The sequence below is a fragment of the Carya illinoinensis genome, chromosome 3 (genome assembly GCF_018687715.1).
Source record: "Carya illinoinensis cultivar Pawnee chromosome 3, C.illinoinensisPawnee_v1, whole genome shotgun sequence".
Classification (NCBI taxonomy): Eukaryota; Viridiplantae; Streptophyta; class Magnoliopsida; order Fagales; family Juglandaceae; genus Carya; species Carya illinoinensis.
In genome coordinates this window covers 7444481-7461446 of record NC_056754.1, presented here as the reverse complement: position 1 = coordinate 7461446, position 16966 = coordinate 7444481, and the positions used below count along the sequence as shown (strand labels likewise).

The following is a 16966-nucleotide window of genomic DNA, read 5'->3' as shown; positions in this document are numbered from 1 at the left end:
CAAGCTTTGTATCGTATTGCAACTAACCGTGAGGCTTCAGTGGCAGAGACGCGGGTTTTTTCCCATGGCTCTTACCAATGGAATGTTCTCTTCAACAGGGACATTCACGACTGGGAATTGCACATTGTATCAGAATTTTTCAGGTTACCATACTCCTTGGGGAACACCACGCCGCAAGAGGATACGATATAGTAAAGGGCCAATGGTAGCAAGAAATGACAGTTAGAGGATACTACAAGATCTTGACAGCACAAGACCATGTTTCATTCCCTTGGAAGAGGATTTGGAGGTCTCGTGTGCCTTCCAAGGTAGCTTTCTTTGTATGGACTGCTGCACTTGGGAAGATTTTGACACGGACAATCTAAGAAAAATGGGACTCACCGTGATGGATTGGTGTATTTGTGTAAAAAGCAGGGAGAATCCGTGGATCATCTACTCTTGCATTGTGAGGTGACAAGGGGGCTATGGAACAAGATTTTGAAAAGGGTCACGTTGCCTGGGTGATGCCATTGAGAGTAGTGGATTTATTGGCCTGCTGGAAGGAAATTCAAGGCTGTCCTCAAGTGGCAAAAGTGTGGAAGATGATCCCATGTGGTGTACTTGGTTGGAAAGAAATGAGCAATGCTTTGAAGATAGGGAACGCAATATGGCAGAATTTCAGAACTTTTTTATGCACACTTTAACGCTTCGGTTTTCAGCCATTGTACTTGATGGAAACAATGTTCATGACTTTTTGCCTTTAATTTAGAATGTATTTAGGTGTTCTTCTGTATACTTCCTGTGTACATGAGCTATGCCTATTTCATTCATATCAATATAATTTACTTCTTGCGTATCAAAAAAAAATAAAAAAAAGATTCTTAAGAGATCAACAGATTTGCCCCGTTTCAAAATTGACTATTACACAATAGGAAAAAATATTGTAAATCTAAAATACTTTGCTAAGGTCTTTAAAACCACAAAACTCGTGCTTCTATTAGACTTTGCATGTTGGTGCCATAACATGAAAAGTTCTAACTTGCCAAAACAATATATATATATATATATATTCTAAAGGCAGCATCTTGAACCTTATTCCATGGCTGCGTCAATATCACAATCGCATCACACACAACAGTCAATTAATATTTCATTCATCTATATCATATCTCACAAGAAAAGCACAATAAGCGAATATATGACTTGAGTTTACCAAGGACATAGAACTTTAAAATTATCTATTGCACTTTGATACAAAAAGACAGAAAAATAGCAGACTTTGTTTTTATCGGTAAGCAAGATTTTATTGATCAAAAGAATAGGCAAAAGCCCCAAGTATACGAGACATATACAAGAGTAAACTTAAAATATACACCCAAAAATTGGGCCGAAAACTTCCACAAAATAGGTTCACGGGCTGTTGCCTAATCTAAGCCTCCAAAACTAACACACAGGTTCCAGGTAAGGGAAGACTCATGATATAATAAATGCATCTACAATCTGCACAAGGTGACCAAAAGATACAAAACCAAATTCGACCCCTGATGAGAGACAGAGAAGCTCTTTATGGAAGTCCAAAATGCAGAATCCTCCAAACTACAATCAGCAGTAGCATCTTTTTACTAAATTCAAAAAATAGTATAAAATGAATAAATCAAAATAAAATGAAGTGCTTAATCAATTATAAAAAAAAAATGCAATGAGACCTCCAATTATTTCAAAGTTAAACTCAACTTTATCGTGGAAACAATACACCAAAAAAACAATAACTAAATCAATGACAGTAGTACCAGAATTGCAAAGTTGAGTCTGCAATCTCCCAGTCTTCACTTGGAAATGCCACACAGCTGCCAATATATCGAACAGATTAGACACATCGAAAAATTCTATTTGCAGTCCTGAGTGGAGGACTACGTGTGCAGTCCCATTGATAAATGAGGCTAAAAAGGGAAAAAAAATATCATTTTAAAAAGAATATTATTGTAATTTTAAATTTTTTTAAACATAATTGCATGGGCTTGCACGAGCAATCCCCAAATGGGGACTGTATGTAGACTGACCCCAAAGCAAATACATCATAAAAATAGAAGACGTGTGGATATAGATCCAAACAAACACTGTACTTATATAAAAATAAAAAATAAGCAAGCACTTTATAACCAAACAATTTCCTAAACTTGTCCATCCATTTTAAAGGATTTTTTTCTCATGCTTAATTATTATCAATCTTAATTCCATATAAATTAACTTATAAATAACCCTCAAGCATAGAGCTGTCAGCACATTAGGCACACCCAGGAGCACAGCGTATATGTATCTGAATAATTGGTTAATTATCAAGAGAACTTTTTATACTCATAGTTTCTCGCATGTCAAAATCTCAAAGAAAACACCACTGGATTGACCTATTACCTCAAAAGTGCATCTGCCAGAGCAATTGCTTCAGCACTTGCTTCTACAATCAGAGATGGTGCCTAGTGAACATTCACAAGCCAAAAAAGTTAATGAGAAGGAGAAAGATATATCAAGTAGTGATTATACACATCAAATTCTGTTAAGTATGTCACTGTAATTAACAGTAATAATGTAGACAAGTTAGAACTGCTCACACGTGTTAAGTCAATTATAATTTACAACTAAAAAACCAATGCTATCTCCATCTCAAAATATATTTTTACAATTATTAATGAAAATGTAAAAATAAAGACAGCTTCCAGCTTCCTAAAATGTCATCTACTTTGTATTAGAAGTGGCATGACACCTGCGTGTGATAGGAATCTCATATGATTCTGGGAAAAAATGTAAGAATAATATAATAAACTGAATAAGTAAAACTTCCAAAAGGGGAAGTTTTGCATATTTTGAAACAATCCAAAAGGGGAAATCATTATCTATTTTGAAATGGAAGGAGTAGTCAGTACGTACGGCCTGCCCAATTTCTGACAACAAGCATGCAAGACCACCAATAACTTTCTCATCTCCCTTACTAAGAGCTGGTAGAAGGAGCACTTCTTTAAGAAAGTGTACTCTGCATAACAAAGCTTGGGGCAGCCCCTACAAAGGAAAGCATAGCTGAGAGTATATAAGATATTCAAGCCAAAGGCAATACAAACTTTGAAAATAGTTTAATCTTAGCATGACGGTCCCAACATTAATTTCAATTTTGCTTCAAAAACATTAGGTTAAAAAGATTTAACTCAAATTGGGTATGCCAATAGTTTAGTTATGGATTCCAAAGGATCTGGCACAACGTCAATATTTATTAGAAAATAAAATACGTAACTTCTTTTTTATATAAGTAAAATGAAAGTTTTATTGATACGAATGAAGTAGGTGAAGCCTGTGTACACAGGAAGTATACAAAAGAACACCTAAATACATTCTAGGAACCAGAAACTAAAGACAGAAATAGGTAACTTAGCCACCAATATGACATATAATCATAAGAATTCACCAGTTCTCTCGCACAACGCACCATTTCAGCATCTAGTGGAGTGGAGTCAGCTTAGGTTTTAATACACACATGAAAGAAACGAAACTACAAGGGACTGAATTGGGGCATCTTATGGATCAAACAAACTTTGTTATTCAATTCTATTGAGCCAGGAGTGCATATCATACAGCAGGGGCAACTCATATCCCATCCAATAGGGTAGCCATTGGCTAGGCCACTCGGCTAGTGCAAACTGAGATTCTAAAAGCCCAGGCCATATGTTTTAGCCCAAAATTGTAAGGCTGTTTGCCTTTCCTAATAAGATTTCAGGCCTGGCTTGAGTTTCATGATCATTGGCCAAGTACATTCCAGTATATCCCCGATTCTTGATTCTAATATTAATTTTTCATCTATTTACCTTTGATGTGATTTGAACCCTTGACCTTGGATGACTATAATTCAACCTTTGACCATTTGAGCTACAAACTCTTAAACCATTCAGGCTGGACAGAAACCAAGACCACAAGAAGCTCTCTTTGACCATGCTTGGGCTAAAAAAATAGGGCCCAAGAACCGATTAGGTCAGCAGTTTTCACTTAAGCACATGGTGCAGGCCCAGCTCACCCCATGAGCAACCCTACTACAATACATACACTAGGAAAATGATTGCAGTGTTCACATGAAAAGGTAGGACATACCTCATGTCGGCTAACAAGTTCGATGAGAACTTCAATGGCCAGATCAAATGAAGATAAAACCTATAACCAACGGTGTAGATATTAATTACAGCTGCGACAACTATAAATATTAATACTCTACCTATTTCAACCGCCAGTGTAGTTAGAAAGATTACCTGCAGAGAACTAAATACAAAATTAAGAAGCGGATGTGCTGGCAATGAGCCTGGGGGAATCTCTGAAAAGCACCCTGCTCGAATCTGAGTGCCAGGAGGTTGATATTAAAAGAATACCATATATGAAAGAAAAGCTCAACATAATGCACTTGCATTTTCAGTAAAAACAATAATATAATATAAAATGAAAACAATTCCAAAAGTTAAGACTACTGAAGCACAAGCCAGTGCTCGTTTCCTTATTAGATTGCAGGAAAAAACATACTTAAGCAGTTTAATCAGCACAAGCTCTTAGCATAGTTTGAACAATTAGCATACCCAACTCAGTAAGCAGCGCAGAATTTTTCTGTTGCTTTCATGTAGTTGTGCACCTGCCCCAAAACTTTTCTCAGATTGCTGTAGCAGGAACTCAAGAACTGTCGGAGTGCGCGAGAGAAGCTGTGTAAAAGAGAATTAAGGCCTAGCACGGAGAAGGGCCAAAAGCAAATGAGGAGAAGGGAGTTCGTAAACCTCTTGGCAATACTGGCTTCGGCAGGCTGAACTTATTTTGTTATCAGCATTTTGGCTGTCAAAAACTTCTTCTGGAAGAACCGTAAGCATCTCCAAGACAGCAACATTACCATCATCGTGGCTCTGCAGATTCTGAAGGCTGTAAAAGAGCTGCTCAATGGGTTTCCCATTCTCAACAGAACGAAGTATAAGCGCAGAGAGTGCAAGACAGATTTGTGTTAAAAGCTGTCATTAAAATAACACAAACTCATCAAAAAAAAACAGATTCAGATTATAACCCAGGACCAAAGAACCAACATGGCATCAAATTCTCACATAATTACAGGTAATCAACAATATAGCCAGCATATATCATCAGTTCCAGCCAATAAACACCTAGAGCGTCCTACCGTTAGGCTGGGAAAAAGAAAAACACCTGAGGAGGGCCAGAGCTAAATCTTTTGGCAGCCACAAGAAGTGCATTAAGCAAAGCATCTTTAGCTCCTAATTGCAGATAATATCCTTCCTTTTGGATCTGCAATGCGATAGGATATATATCAAGAAATGGCGAATATGTATCGCGTTTCAGACACAGATACGAGGAAGGCGAATAAGATACTAAATGAGAGTGAGAGAGGATAAATTTGAAGTAATGGCTAGGGAGTGGAAAAGGAAACCTTGCGTTTGAGAATCTGGGCGGCGAAAAACTCGACCTCGAAATCGGATACAAAAGAGTGGGAGGAGGAGAAGAGGGAGGAGGCAGTCAGGATGGAGGTGGCCACCTCCCAAGCGGCGTCGCTTTGCTGAAACTGAACCAGCCATTGATTCGCGGCCACGCGGTTGCCCGATTGGCTGTCGTGATTCAGGACGTGCACCGCCTCTGCCACCTTCATTTGCAACTCCATCTCTCTCCCTCCCTCTCTGTCTCTCTCGTTTCTATCAGTATCGGAGTAATACGAAACCCTCCTCGTCAAAAGGGAAGAGACAAAGGAGGATCATCTCAACAGACTACTCTAATGGGAAGCTTAGGTGTGGTGTGGCCGTCTTGTCTGGTTAATCAACCAAAGGTAACAGAGAGTGACTGCTTCAACCAACCCACGAAATTCAACAATTTTATTTTTATTTAAAAAAAAATAAAGTAAAGATAAAAAATAAAAGGAGATTCAAACCCTGAAATCCCTAAAATATGAAATACACCCAATGATAGAATTAAGAAAGCCCATGATCCGACGCGTTAGGTTATTTGGTAGATGGCCCACAAGTCATCGGATTCGAGCCCTCTCTAACCACCCGAGAGTGTAAAGAAACGGTAAACCCAAATTCTGTTTTAACCCTTTCCAGCGAAACTCGCCGGACGCCCCTATACGCACGTACCCTCTCTGCCGATATGTCGTCGGAGAATGCGATCGCTGCCGAAATAACGGCGTTGAATTGATTCGAAAAAAAATTTACTAATTTTTTCGTCGGTACCGAATTCGAATCTTACAGATCAGAACGGAACACTTCTGAACTCTTTCTTTTTCATTTGAAGTTAATTGAATTTCATCTACTTTTAGGGTTTTCAAATTGCTCAAGCATAAAGTCAAGGCAGACAGAGAATGAAATCATGCTCAGATATGGAGTTCCCCACTCGCACTTCATATGCAGCATCGTCACCTGTTTAGATTTTTTATTTTTTTTAATAATTGCTCAGTGAAGTAACTTTACATCGAAAGCTTGAATAAACACATTACAACGAAGACCATAGCCATGCAAGAATATATGATTTTTAACCCTAAATTTTATTTTAAAATTGAGTAATGAACATAATATCTTCTATATATAAAAAGTGTGTATGAAACGGAAAATCTTGTTTTAACGGTTTTTCTTGTTTTTCCGTTAAAGTTAACACCGTTTGTTTTAACGGTTTGGCACATAAAATGAAGACATAAATATTGAGAGAGATAGCATTCAATGTTGTTATATGATTTATTAATCTCAATAATTATAATACTTAATAGTTTATATAATAATAAGTAATTAAAGATTAGTTATTATATTTTTCTCTTTCTCCTTAACATATACACGTGTATTAGGTGCATAAGACGTGAATCCCTAAATATAATATACGTGTATTATACGTTTCATTAACTCTGATTACTGAGTATTCCAAATTTAAAAATCTCATATAATATATAATACAAGTGTGTTTAATCAAAGTATTTTTTTTCCCCATGGTTGTAGGACGTAACTTCCGCTAAGTCATATTCCATACGTGGGCTTGCTATAATAGGCACGTGACAAAGGCCGTGATCCTTGAGCTAATCAAGAAAGAGTAAATTCGGCCAACAATTTCAAAATATATTTTATGATTTATATATATGCTATATATAGAAAATATTATACCACAAATTTTATAAAAAGATTATGTTTTAACTTTATGTTGTCTCTGATCAACTCAACCAACAGCAAAATAAGAATTTCAATGTTGTCTCTATTGATTGTCTACAGGATGACATAAATTGATGAATTATAATACAAACATCAAACGACACATATTTTGAACTATCATTTGTGTTAGACTTTTATTAAATTTTTCGTATACATCTTTGCTAAAATTATAGATGTTATAAACATGTATTGGATTATATGATACTTTGAACTAATTTTTTTTATTTTCTCCAATATGCCTTAAATTATTAAGTGACATCAATAATTTTTATAAAATATATATTATTTTTTACAAATAATCATTTCATAAAATTAGATAAACGTGCTTTGCACGTTACTCCCACCTAGTTATTGATAAAGTTTTAAAATGTGTAAATTTTGTACATTTTTATTTTTATTTTTATTTGCATGATAATAAATGTTGAACATTATAAAATTTAAAATAAAACAATTTACGTTTAAAAAAATTAATAAAATAGATCTTATACTTAAAATTGTAAATAAAATTATAAATATATGTAACACTATCTCTTTAAAAAAGGATGAGACATATTGTTAAAAAAAAAATTAATAAAAACTTATATTTATCTATTTTAAAAAAAATATTTAAGATTTATAAATTTTATGCCTGTAAATATTGATTAATATTTCAAAAGTTTTGAATTATGTTTTATTATTTGTTGGTAATTACGTCATTTTTTCCTGACAATGAGTATTGACAACTTATCAACTCGACATGTTTTGTTTTGTAATAAATACTGATTAAACAATGAAGGAACGAAGAAACTCCGTTCCCACAAGAATGCCCCGAAAACAAAACCGTGGGTGCGGAGGCAATGGGCGTTCAGGCGCGAAGTGTGAGCGAAAAGCAAACAATTTGCCTGGATTTTGTCAGAGGTTTGCATACAACTTACATTGATGGAGTTGGACTGCGTCCTTATCCAAAAGCGCTTATGCCTTGAGTCTTGACACCCTCAACTCCCACGCTCATTTGTTCATGTTTGTTGCACAACCCAATCCAATCCTCGTTCAAAGAAGCCCTATGATAAATGAAGGTGAGATCACGCGCTCAACTCGTTTGGCTGCGATTGGCAATATGGCAACTGAAAGTCCCACTTTCCAGTGTGTAGGCGAGGGGACACAGAAAAGCACTGACTGGATAGTGGATAATGCCGAATCTTTTTTTTTATTTCGTTTGTTAGAAATTATCGAAAATATCATGGCTATATTTATAGTCTTATCTTCCGGCTAAACTCTCTTTACCAATTATGTTTATGTTTTGGAGAAAATCACATTACCGTTTCCTTTTCGTGGATGGATTGTTCTGCTAAGTGCTATCATCAAGCAACAGAGCAAGCACGAAATGAACATACCTGAGCAGGGAGCTCAAGATATCATCATCATTTTGAGTCATCTTCTTCGGATCAGCTTGAAACTGGGTCTTTGAATGACTTGTCTTCGCTCCTTCAGCAACTTCCCATCAAGTAAGAGCCCTGCATTAAATCTTTCAAGTTAATTGGGTCATATAAGGTTGCATGTTTTCTGTTTTCTGTTCTGTCTTGAAGCTTTTTTCCTGAATCTTATGTCATGTTGGGTTTGTATGAGGGGGCTTTCAAAGCATTACGAAGTGAAGTCGAGGTCATTTGCTTCGCTATCAAACGTGAAATGCATGGAGGATCTTGTCAAGGTCGAGCACCCTTACAACAAGAAGTTGAAGTCTTGCAAAAGCTATGTGGGATTAGGGGAGAGCAAGAGTCACAGATAATCACGCCCTCCTATGGCTTCTTCGTCCAGCCGTAGGCTCAATATTTCGAAGAAGCTATCCAATTCCAAGGGTTCCTGCTTTTTACTCTCTGCGAATAGAAGCGGTAGCTTTCTGAGAAGCGGCTCTCCGGCCTCCCCACCTCACAGATCGACCAGTTCAAGTAGTATTTCGAACCAAACCCCGGCTTTGTTAGCCTAGAAGGATTCGTGGAGTACTACGTACAGTTTCTGTCCCCTTAGGAATAACTCGTGTTTTCTTGTTCATCTAGGAATTAACTTGCATTTGCTTTTATGATAATTAATGCAATTTTTTTTGAGTACTTCTATATGCAAGCACACGGCGCACCAATATGCAGACGAAAGATGACGTGACAACTTAAAATAAAGAAAAAAGAAAAGGAGGACGGAAAACAAGAAAAAGAGGGAAATGGAAAAGTGGCTTCCTTCAGAAGCTTTCATCTTTTCATTCGTCCCGCACGTAGTTCCTGCGAGAGCTTCCCCGACCACGCACGTACATTTTTCGGTGAATCTTCTCCACCATTTTTCCGTAAGTCAATGAAAAACTTGGGAACTTTAGTGCTTCTCTCTTATAAGATCGACTCTCTCAAATAGCTTTTTGATAAGCTTATGGGAGGTAAATCATCCGATGGGTCCGCACTCTCCGATCTACTGGCTTTGTAGAACGACGCGGGCAAGATCGCCTTGTATATGGTCACAGACAATAATCTGCTGGAGCTGTTCACCTACTTGCTTAGGTTCTCTGATCTTCAGACTCTAAAGATCAGGTCCAAGACAGTTTTGCTCATACCGTGATGTGAATCCATTTTTCATTTTTCATTTTTCGAGTGAAATTTGGGAAGAATACATCAGATGGAACCCATTTCAGGAAGATCACCATCTAAGAAGGAAAACGTCCAAACTCATTTCCACTGCAGAGTGTCCAATACAATTATATGCATAAAATTATTTTCTCATTTCCTTGACCAATGAGTCATTGCTGGCTGAAGGTGTATTTATGAGGGAAGAGCCAGAATTGTCATGGTGTGGCCATTAATGAAAGGGCCCGCAGTCGCTTAATAAGTTTAAGAATCAAGTCTTAGAGACCCCAATCCATCATCCACCAAGAAAAGTTAGAACTTCATTTGATACTAACTTCAAGAAAAACAGATATTTCTTTTGTTTTATTTCCAATTTTTAAGGAATGAATGAAAATCCGCCAAGAAAATGGCAAAAAGAAAGGATTCTTAATGGAGTATAACAAGATCTGCAATACACATATAAGTACCTCTTCCAGCATTGAAAGCAATTTTGTCTTTCTTTTATGCAATTCCATGAATTCGAGGGAGTGAAAAGCCTGCTTTCTAGAAGAATTACTTCCATTAGATTATTCCTACTGCTTGGCCTTGTGGGGCTTTTACTTTAGTGGATCAGTTTACTTTGCTCCAAGGTTACAAAACTCATTTGGAAATTTCTAGCAGGGGTTGGCTTCGTGAGAAGTGGCTTTCATGGGAATGGGAATAAAGTTACACGAGAAGGAAAAGAAGGAAGAGGTTGAGAGGAAATAGTCAAATGAAAAGATGAGTTTTTTATCCACTTGAGTGCCGATTCCCCAAGAGTTCCCCAGGGCGGTTACACACAGCATTTTTCATATTTTTTTGACAGGTTTCTCAAGTGCCATCTCTACAAATCTACGCCAACCAGTAGAAGAAATATAACCATTTTCAGTCAAGATTAAGCTGCGAAGTTACAGCATCATACAGGAGAGAGATTGATAGATGAGAAGAGTTTCATATAGGGGGAGGGAAAAGCTGAACGAAGGGGAAGGATGAACGGGGGAGGGCAAAAGATAATGAAAGAATTTCACTTTAATTACGAAATCTGTCAGAAGGAATCCCAAGAAGATATTTGCTTTTGCTTTTCCCGCTTAACATAAAACGCCCCGTTTTATTTATTAATCCACGTCAGCAGTTTGGTGCGCAATTCGTCCCTCATGCATTCAGACTTTTCCATTTTTTTTTTTATTACAAAATAGAGTCCGTCTAGGTACAGGCATTTTGCGGACCAATCTGGGCACGAAAATGACATGGCAGCAGCTTTTTTCATTAAAAAACTAAAACAACACTGCACATCTTGGCACCCATCTCTACTCTTGAGACTTTCGGACATACACATCCACAGAGAGAGATCGGCCATGGCTTTCGCCAAAGAAAAAGAGAACTTTGTATACATCGTTAAGCTTGCTAAACAAGCCAAGCACCCTCTCTCTATCTCTCTAATAGCTCCCTCTCTCTTCTTCTTCTATTTTTTTACCCGGTAAACCATAGTTCTCTGTTTGGACACTGAGAAAATCAGTACGGTATAAAAAATAAAAAGTTAAAGTCTTTCATACCAAGTATTCTCTTTTGGACATAATGTATTTTATCCGTGGTTGCTTGGAAATGAAAAAGTCCTTGGCTCGAGCTAGTATGATACTTCAACAGAAATTTGTTTGATTTACTGAACAATCTGTGTCAATGTGTGGCTTCTTGGGTTTGGTTTTTTTCTTCTTCTTTTTTTTCCCATGCATTTTTTGCCGTATTTTTCAATCTAGTACACCTTTCAAATTTGGCAGAAATGGTGGATGCAATGAAGAAAGTGGCAAATCTTGATGTGGAACTTAGCGTGGAAGATCAGCGGAACCTACTCTCCGTCAGGTACAAGAACGTGGTAGGAGCTTGCAGAGCCTCTTGGAGGATCCTATCCCTCAATAGAGCTGAAGGAGGAAGCCAAAGGGAATGATTGGAACGTGAAGCGCACCAAGGAGTACAGGCACAAGGTCGAGTCTGAGCTCTCCAACGTCAAGTCTTAGCTCCTTAACGTTGGCAAACTTGGTGGCCGTGTCTTGCAGCTGGCGACGTCATCTTGTTTTGCAGTGCTCGACATGGGGAGCTACGGGGGAAAAACAAATGGGTTACTCTGTTTTCAAGGAGCAAAAACAGAGAAAAATATGGGATTGGGCACGACGATGCTGGGCGGCGTTGGGTGGCTTTACCGTGGGTTGGGGTCTTGCTTCCCTTTGGTTGTGCTTGACGTGGCCACTGATGTTGCGTGGGCTGCGGACGCTGTTGGTTACGGAGGTTGTTCACAATGGCATCGTGGCTCACCGAGAGGGAGTGGAGATTTCAATGGAGAGGAGATTTTGAGTTTTTCTCTTCCCGCTCCAGACGCAGCTGTTTGATGAAGATGAAATCGTCTTCCCGCTTCTGTCGCACAAAATCACTTTCTCAATGTCTTGAAACGCGTCGTTTCATTTGACATGTCAGCATTGGTGCGCCTTCCGGTTCGCAAATGGCTTGCAAGAAGAGTTTTCCTACAAAATATGACCCATTAGTGAATGTCACTTCTTTTGATTTATTTGTCTTTTTGGGACATTCTTGAAAGCGAGTGAAGTACTCCCACTTCTAGTTTTCTATAATATTGACCCTGACTTTACTTGTAGCAACCTTTTTTTCATCCTGGTTGGTTGGTTATACAGTTAAGTTGTTTTTGATGAACTGTGCTGGAGATACTATCTGGCAGGCAGAACTGTGCTGGAGATGCTCAGGGACAGAGGCTATGCCATGCCCAACTCTGAAATCGAGCTCTCTCTACAAGGCTTCCGGGCCATTCAGGGCCAAAACCCAGACCTTGAGCGCCTCCGAATCTCCATGACGTTTCGCTCTGACCCTTTGAAAAGGGTACGGATTTATGGTTTTGTCTTGTTTTTATTTTTCCTTGGAAGCTTCCTCTTCAGTTTGTTCCGGAGAAATTATTGAAGGAAAGGCAAAAAAAAGAAAAGTTTAAATCCTTTGTTTCTTGTGTCTTGATTTGGAAACGTGCTTGGACTGTTGATACAGTTCTAGTGGTGGTTGATTTCGTTCAATTAAGGTACTCTTGTTTTCTTGGGTGCGAAATACAGAAAATTTAGCTTTACGTATTTGCGTTTCTGATTGTTTAGTTTCTTTATAGGTATTTAATCTTCATTAGGTGAACTTAAAACTGAATGTACATTAGGTCTTAATTGTGAGAGTTTGTGGGTGAAATTAAGCTACAAAAGGTATTGAAAACACACACTGAGCAAGTCTCAACTACTAGTTCTTGTACTTCTCGAGGGTTGAGGTCAGGTGTTATGGTTATTCTGATCCACTATCATATAGGCCTGTACTTTCTCTGATCATACCAATCTTTTCCTCTCATTTTGAGAGTAATGTGTGCTACCTTGTATCTTTCTGAAAACTAATTTCAACAGTATCACCTCTTTACGATTTTTTGGGGGTGGGGTATGGTAGCCCTCTCCATTCTAGGCTTTAATGGTTGACAAATCGGTCGCTGGACCAAAAGGAAAAAAAAATATCACCGTTCTTGCCAACCTGCATCATATGCCCTCTGTTGCTATTGGTTGTTTTTGTTTTTTGGTTTTTTTTTTTTCCCCTCAACACAAATTCTTAGTTAGCATTCGTTCATTTTGTTTCTCATTGATGGTATGATGGCATGATGGTTATACAGCTACTTTAAATATTGCCAGAAACATTAAGGCCTCATTTGTTTTCAGAAATCATCTCAACTCATCTCATCTAATCATTACAACTTTTCCAAACTTTCAAATAAAATACAATAAACAGTTCAAAATTTTCAAATCCCAAAACAATAAACTGTTTAAGCCTTTTATAGTGTGCCGTGGTTTATTTTCTTTTCATTTTTCTCCTTTTTATTTTGGCATGAATATTGGTGTTTGATGAAAATATGTGATGTTAGTTTGACTTGACATGAAAACTTTAATTGAACTGTAATGTGATATTGACGTGCTCTAGTGTCAGAAAACAAAGGTGGAGATAGGAGGGGTTGTGTTATTTATTTCCTTGCAGTAAGCAAGCATTGCTTAATTTTTATATTAACCTGATTTCGATATTTGATGTTATGCAGAACACAAATATTTTTTGTTCTTATTTTTATATTTCTTTTTTATTTGCAGATTTTAGTAATTTTTTGTGGACCTGGTGTCGTAAAAGTAAATGTGATCCGCAGCATTGCATCCCAAATTGTAAACAAAGACACTTTAAGTGGATTTCTATTAATAGTGCAAAACCATGTAACATCCCAAGCGATGAAAGCAGTGGATCTTTTCCCATTTAAAGCTGACATATTTCAGGTTAGTAAAAGTTAAGTTTAATATTTTCCAGGTCATATTCTACCCAGTGTCTCATTCCACTTGTGCTTTTACCATTGTTTGGTTGCAGAAACTTTAGGTTATAAACACTTAATGTGGAAGAACGCTTTTATCCATGCAGACTAGTCTGCTCTAAAGACTCATATGACTTTGGTGCTTTTAACTACGGAGATGGATAATTTGTCGTGAATGGGTTTTTCTATTCTTCGAAGCAACTTAGATTTCCTAACTTACTTTGGGGCACCTCAAGTCAGAAAATCAGATTGTCCTCTTATGGATGTGCCTCTTTTATGCATAAGAACCTATTATATATCTTTTTTTATGTTTAACGTAAAGAACCTGCATTATTAGGCTTTGCATGCATGCTGGATAATAATGTTAATTGTCTGTATTCATTTTCATCCTTCTTCCACAATGAAAGTACCTTTAAAGTTGGAAGAGCTGATGGGTGCATGTGGGTGCACACTTTGAATCTTATAACTTGTATGAAACCTCTTCACTGGTCTTTGAACATGAAGAATTATCATTTTCCAGAAACTGTACGTAGATGGGAATCAGTGAATGTGTCATTTGTTCCCATGTCATGCCCCAATAATCTCACCATTTCTGTTTTGTTGTCAGATTACTGACTTGCTTGTGAACATTACGAAGCATGTGTTAAAGCCAAAGCATCGAATACTGACTGACCAAGAGAAACGGAGGCTCTTGAAAAAGTACAATATAGAAGAGAAGCAGGTCAGTTATATATTTGTTTTCATATATACGTATATATTGATAAAAATAGAGAAAAGCTATGAAGGAGATATGTCAGGATACAGATCTTGTCTGATTTGGTAATGGTTCAAATTAGTGTCAGATTATGATTTTTTCTTGTGTTTATAATGTGAAAAATATCTTCTTAATAATGAAAGTGCTAATATGTCATTTAATGCTTCTTCTTGAGGATACCACTCAACTAAGCCGTGATTCATAATGTAATATAACTCATGTCTCTTTCTACCTATAAAAATATAACACGCGCCTCTTCCCATAAATGGATAATAGGGTTCAGTGTGTCTATAAATTTTTCTGGTTCTTGAGTGGGTAAGCGAGGAGAAAATAAGAGCAAGAAGTGTACATTAAGAAGTGTGGTCATCATGACTGTATTAATTTTTTTGGAGCTCAAGACAATGATGGCATTATTCTTTTCAAATTGAATATTATGAGATTGTTTATTATAATGAAATTTGATCAAGCAAGAACAACAATTTAGCATATAATGAAACTGAACTGCAGTGCATATTTCACGTGCAATGTGGTATTATGGCTCGTGGTGCAGAAGTACATAGTGATTGGTACGTAGATGTTTTCACTTGTTTTCACTTTTTGGTAAGCATAGATGATAGGACAGATAGTGTTGCTATATGGCAAGTCACAACAAATGAGATGAAGTAGGTTAAAAATGCTACTGGCCTGACACCCCACAGGGAAAATATATAAAATGCTACTTTTAATATTAGTTCTCTTCTTTTTCATGTAAAATTTGCCTGTAATTAATTAGTTCCTGTTAACTCTACCAAAAGGTTTTTCTCAGTTTTGAGATAAAAGCGATAACATTGAGCTTTCTTCCAAGTCTGACAAAATACTGATGCTACAGTCCCCTAATTCTGCTTGTGCTTCTTCCAATGGTAATGATGAAGTGTAAGATAAGGGGTTCACCTTATGTCTTCAGGTTTTGAATGTTGTTGGTGAGCCAATTCAGTTAATATAGGTGCTAATTTTCTTCTGAATCGTTGCAGTAAATGCTTTGCTAAATAATGACAGTCCTTGTAGCCAAGGCTGCCTAGTGATTAAGGTGATGCTTTGTTGATAATGTTTTGTTCATCTAAATCTGTCTTTCACTTCAGTTTTGCTTTTCTTTCATCAGCTTCCTCGAATTTTACGAAAGGATGCGATTGCGAGATACTACGGACTTGAGAAGGGGCAGGTGGTGAAAGTGACCTATGGTGGTGGTGAAATCACTGAGGGATTGGGATATGGGATGAGATCAGATAATTTTAGATAAAAGTTAAATAAAATATTGTTATTATTATTTTAAGATTTAAAAAAGTTGAATTATTTATTATATGTTGTTTAGAAAGTTGTAATAATGTGATGAAATGAGATGAGTTGAGATGAGGTGAAACTACCTCCCAATCTAAACAACGCCTAGTTGCATTTTATTTATCATTGCGGTTGGTGATGCCTACTTTTTAGTCATCCTGTGGAAGTTGAACGTTTTTGATGCATCATTTGATGAGTGCTTTTGTTGACACTTTGGGGTACCATATATGATCGTGGACTTTTGTAGTGATGTGTCCTTTATGAAAACTTTGGTTGACTATGATCGGTTGACTATGATCGTTGATTCAGCCTTTCAAGGGGAAAAATGTTGCATACAAGAATCCCATACACAGCCATAGAAGGAAAATTCTACGTATCTCACTGTTATAGATACTGTTATGAGGTGTCAATGCTGGTCAATTCGTGATTATTTTTCAGAAAAAATGAGAGATTATTCAAGTTGCCGAAACGTGTCACAATAGCAGAGTGGGATACTTGTGAAGTATATGACATTGTTCTAGTTAAAAGGCTAGGCATAATAAATTGAAGAAAAATGAAAAGATTTTTTTTTTTTTTTCTGCGCATGTTTATGCCTCAAGTCTATACAGAAAATCATTCTACTCCAAAAATGGGAGTTGTTGCAGCCGTTGGTTCATGTCTACATCCAAAATGATAGTGAACTATTCTGGTTTTCTCCTTTCGGAAGAAAATACAATGGGATTAAATTGAAATTTAAGACTTTGATTAGTTA

General features: G+C 37.0%; 2 protein-coding genes across 8 annotated transcripts in view; one reads left to right on the top strand and one right to left on the bottom strand.

The window, feature by feature from the left end:
* The window catches only part of LOC122302977 (transportin MOS14), a 41189-nt gene extending 34778 nt beyond the window's left edge, over window positions 1–6411 (bottom strand). Inside the window, exons 1-10 of one of the 4 annotated variants that reach the window (XM_043114477.1) lie at window positions 5924–6411; window positions 5432–5803; window positions 5191–5289; window positions 4776–5000; window positions 4584–4703; window positions 4266–4349; window positions 4111–4170; window positions 2905–3033; window positions 2392–2453; window positions 1770–1826 (exon numbers count right to left, since the gene is read on the bottom strand). In XM_043114477.1, the coding sequence (XP_042970411.1) occupies window positions 1770–1826; window positions 2392–2453; window positions 2905–3033; window positions 4111–4170; window positions 4266–4349; window positions 4584–4703; window positions 4776–5000; window positions 5191–5289; window positions 5432–5659 (1064 nt within the window). In that variant the 5' untranslated portion in view covers window positions 5660–5803; window positions 5924–6411. Of the gene's footprint in view, window positions 1–1769; window positions 1827–2391; window positions 2454–2904; window positions 3034–4110; window positions 4171–4265; window positions 4350–4583; window positions 4704–4775; window positions 5001–5190; window positions 5290–5431 lie in introns of all 4 variants that reach the window. The other 3 variants (XM_043114479.1, XM_043114478.1, XM_043114476.1) reach the window with 3 other exon arrangements.
* A 1866-nt stretch (window positions 6412–8277) lies between these two features.
* Window positions 8278–16360, top strand: LOC122302976 (DNA-directed RNA polymerase V subunit 5A-like). 4 transcript variants are annotated; one of them, XM_043114475.1, is made up of 6 exons: window positions 8292–8668; window positions 8803–9167; window positions 12507–12664; window positions 13939–14115; window positions 14755–14868; window positions 16040–16360. In XM_043114475.1, the coding sequence occupies exons 3-6, from the start codon at window positions 12524–12526 to the stop codon at window positions 16175–16177; spliced, it is 570 nt and encodes a 189-aa protein (XP_042970409.1). In that variant the 5' UTR covers window positions 8292–8668; window positions 8803–9167; window positions 12507–12523; the 3' UTR covers window positions 16178–16360. The 4 variants fall into 4 exon arrangements, with proteins under 4 accessions (XP_042970405.1, XP_042970409.1, XP_042970407.1 ...); XM_043114473.1 differs by having other exon boundaries at window positions 8303–8668; window positions 8803–9495; window positions 11560–12664; XM_043114474.1 differs by having other exon boundaries at window positions 8303–8668; window positions 8790–9495; window positions 11560–12664.
* The last annotated feature ends 606 nt before the right edge of the window (window positions 16361–16966 follow it).

Bases quoted from the DNA above. Each gene is read 5' to 3' on its own strand.
- LOC122302976 (XM_043114471.1), top strand. From the start codon at position 8,632: ATGACTTGTCTTCGCTCCTTCAGCAACTTCCCATCAA. The intron at 14,116-14,754 runs GTTAGTAAAAGT...TTTTGTTGTCAG, and splicing joins TTAAAGCTGACATATTTCAG to ATTACTGACTTGCTTGTGAA. The intron at 14,869-16,039 runs GTCAGTTATATA...TTCTTTCATCAG, and splicing joins ACAATATAGAAGAGAAGCAG to CTTCCTCGAATTTTACGAAA.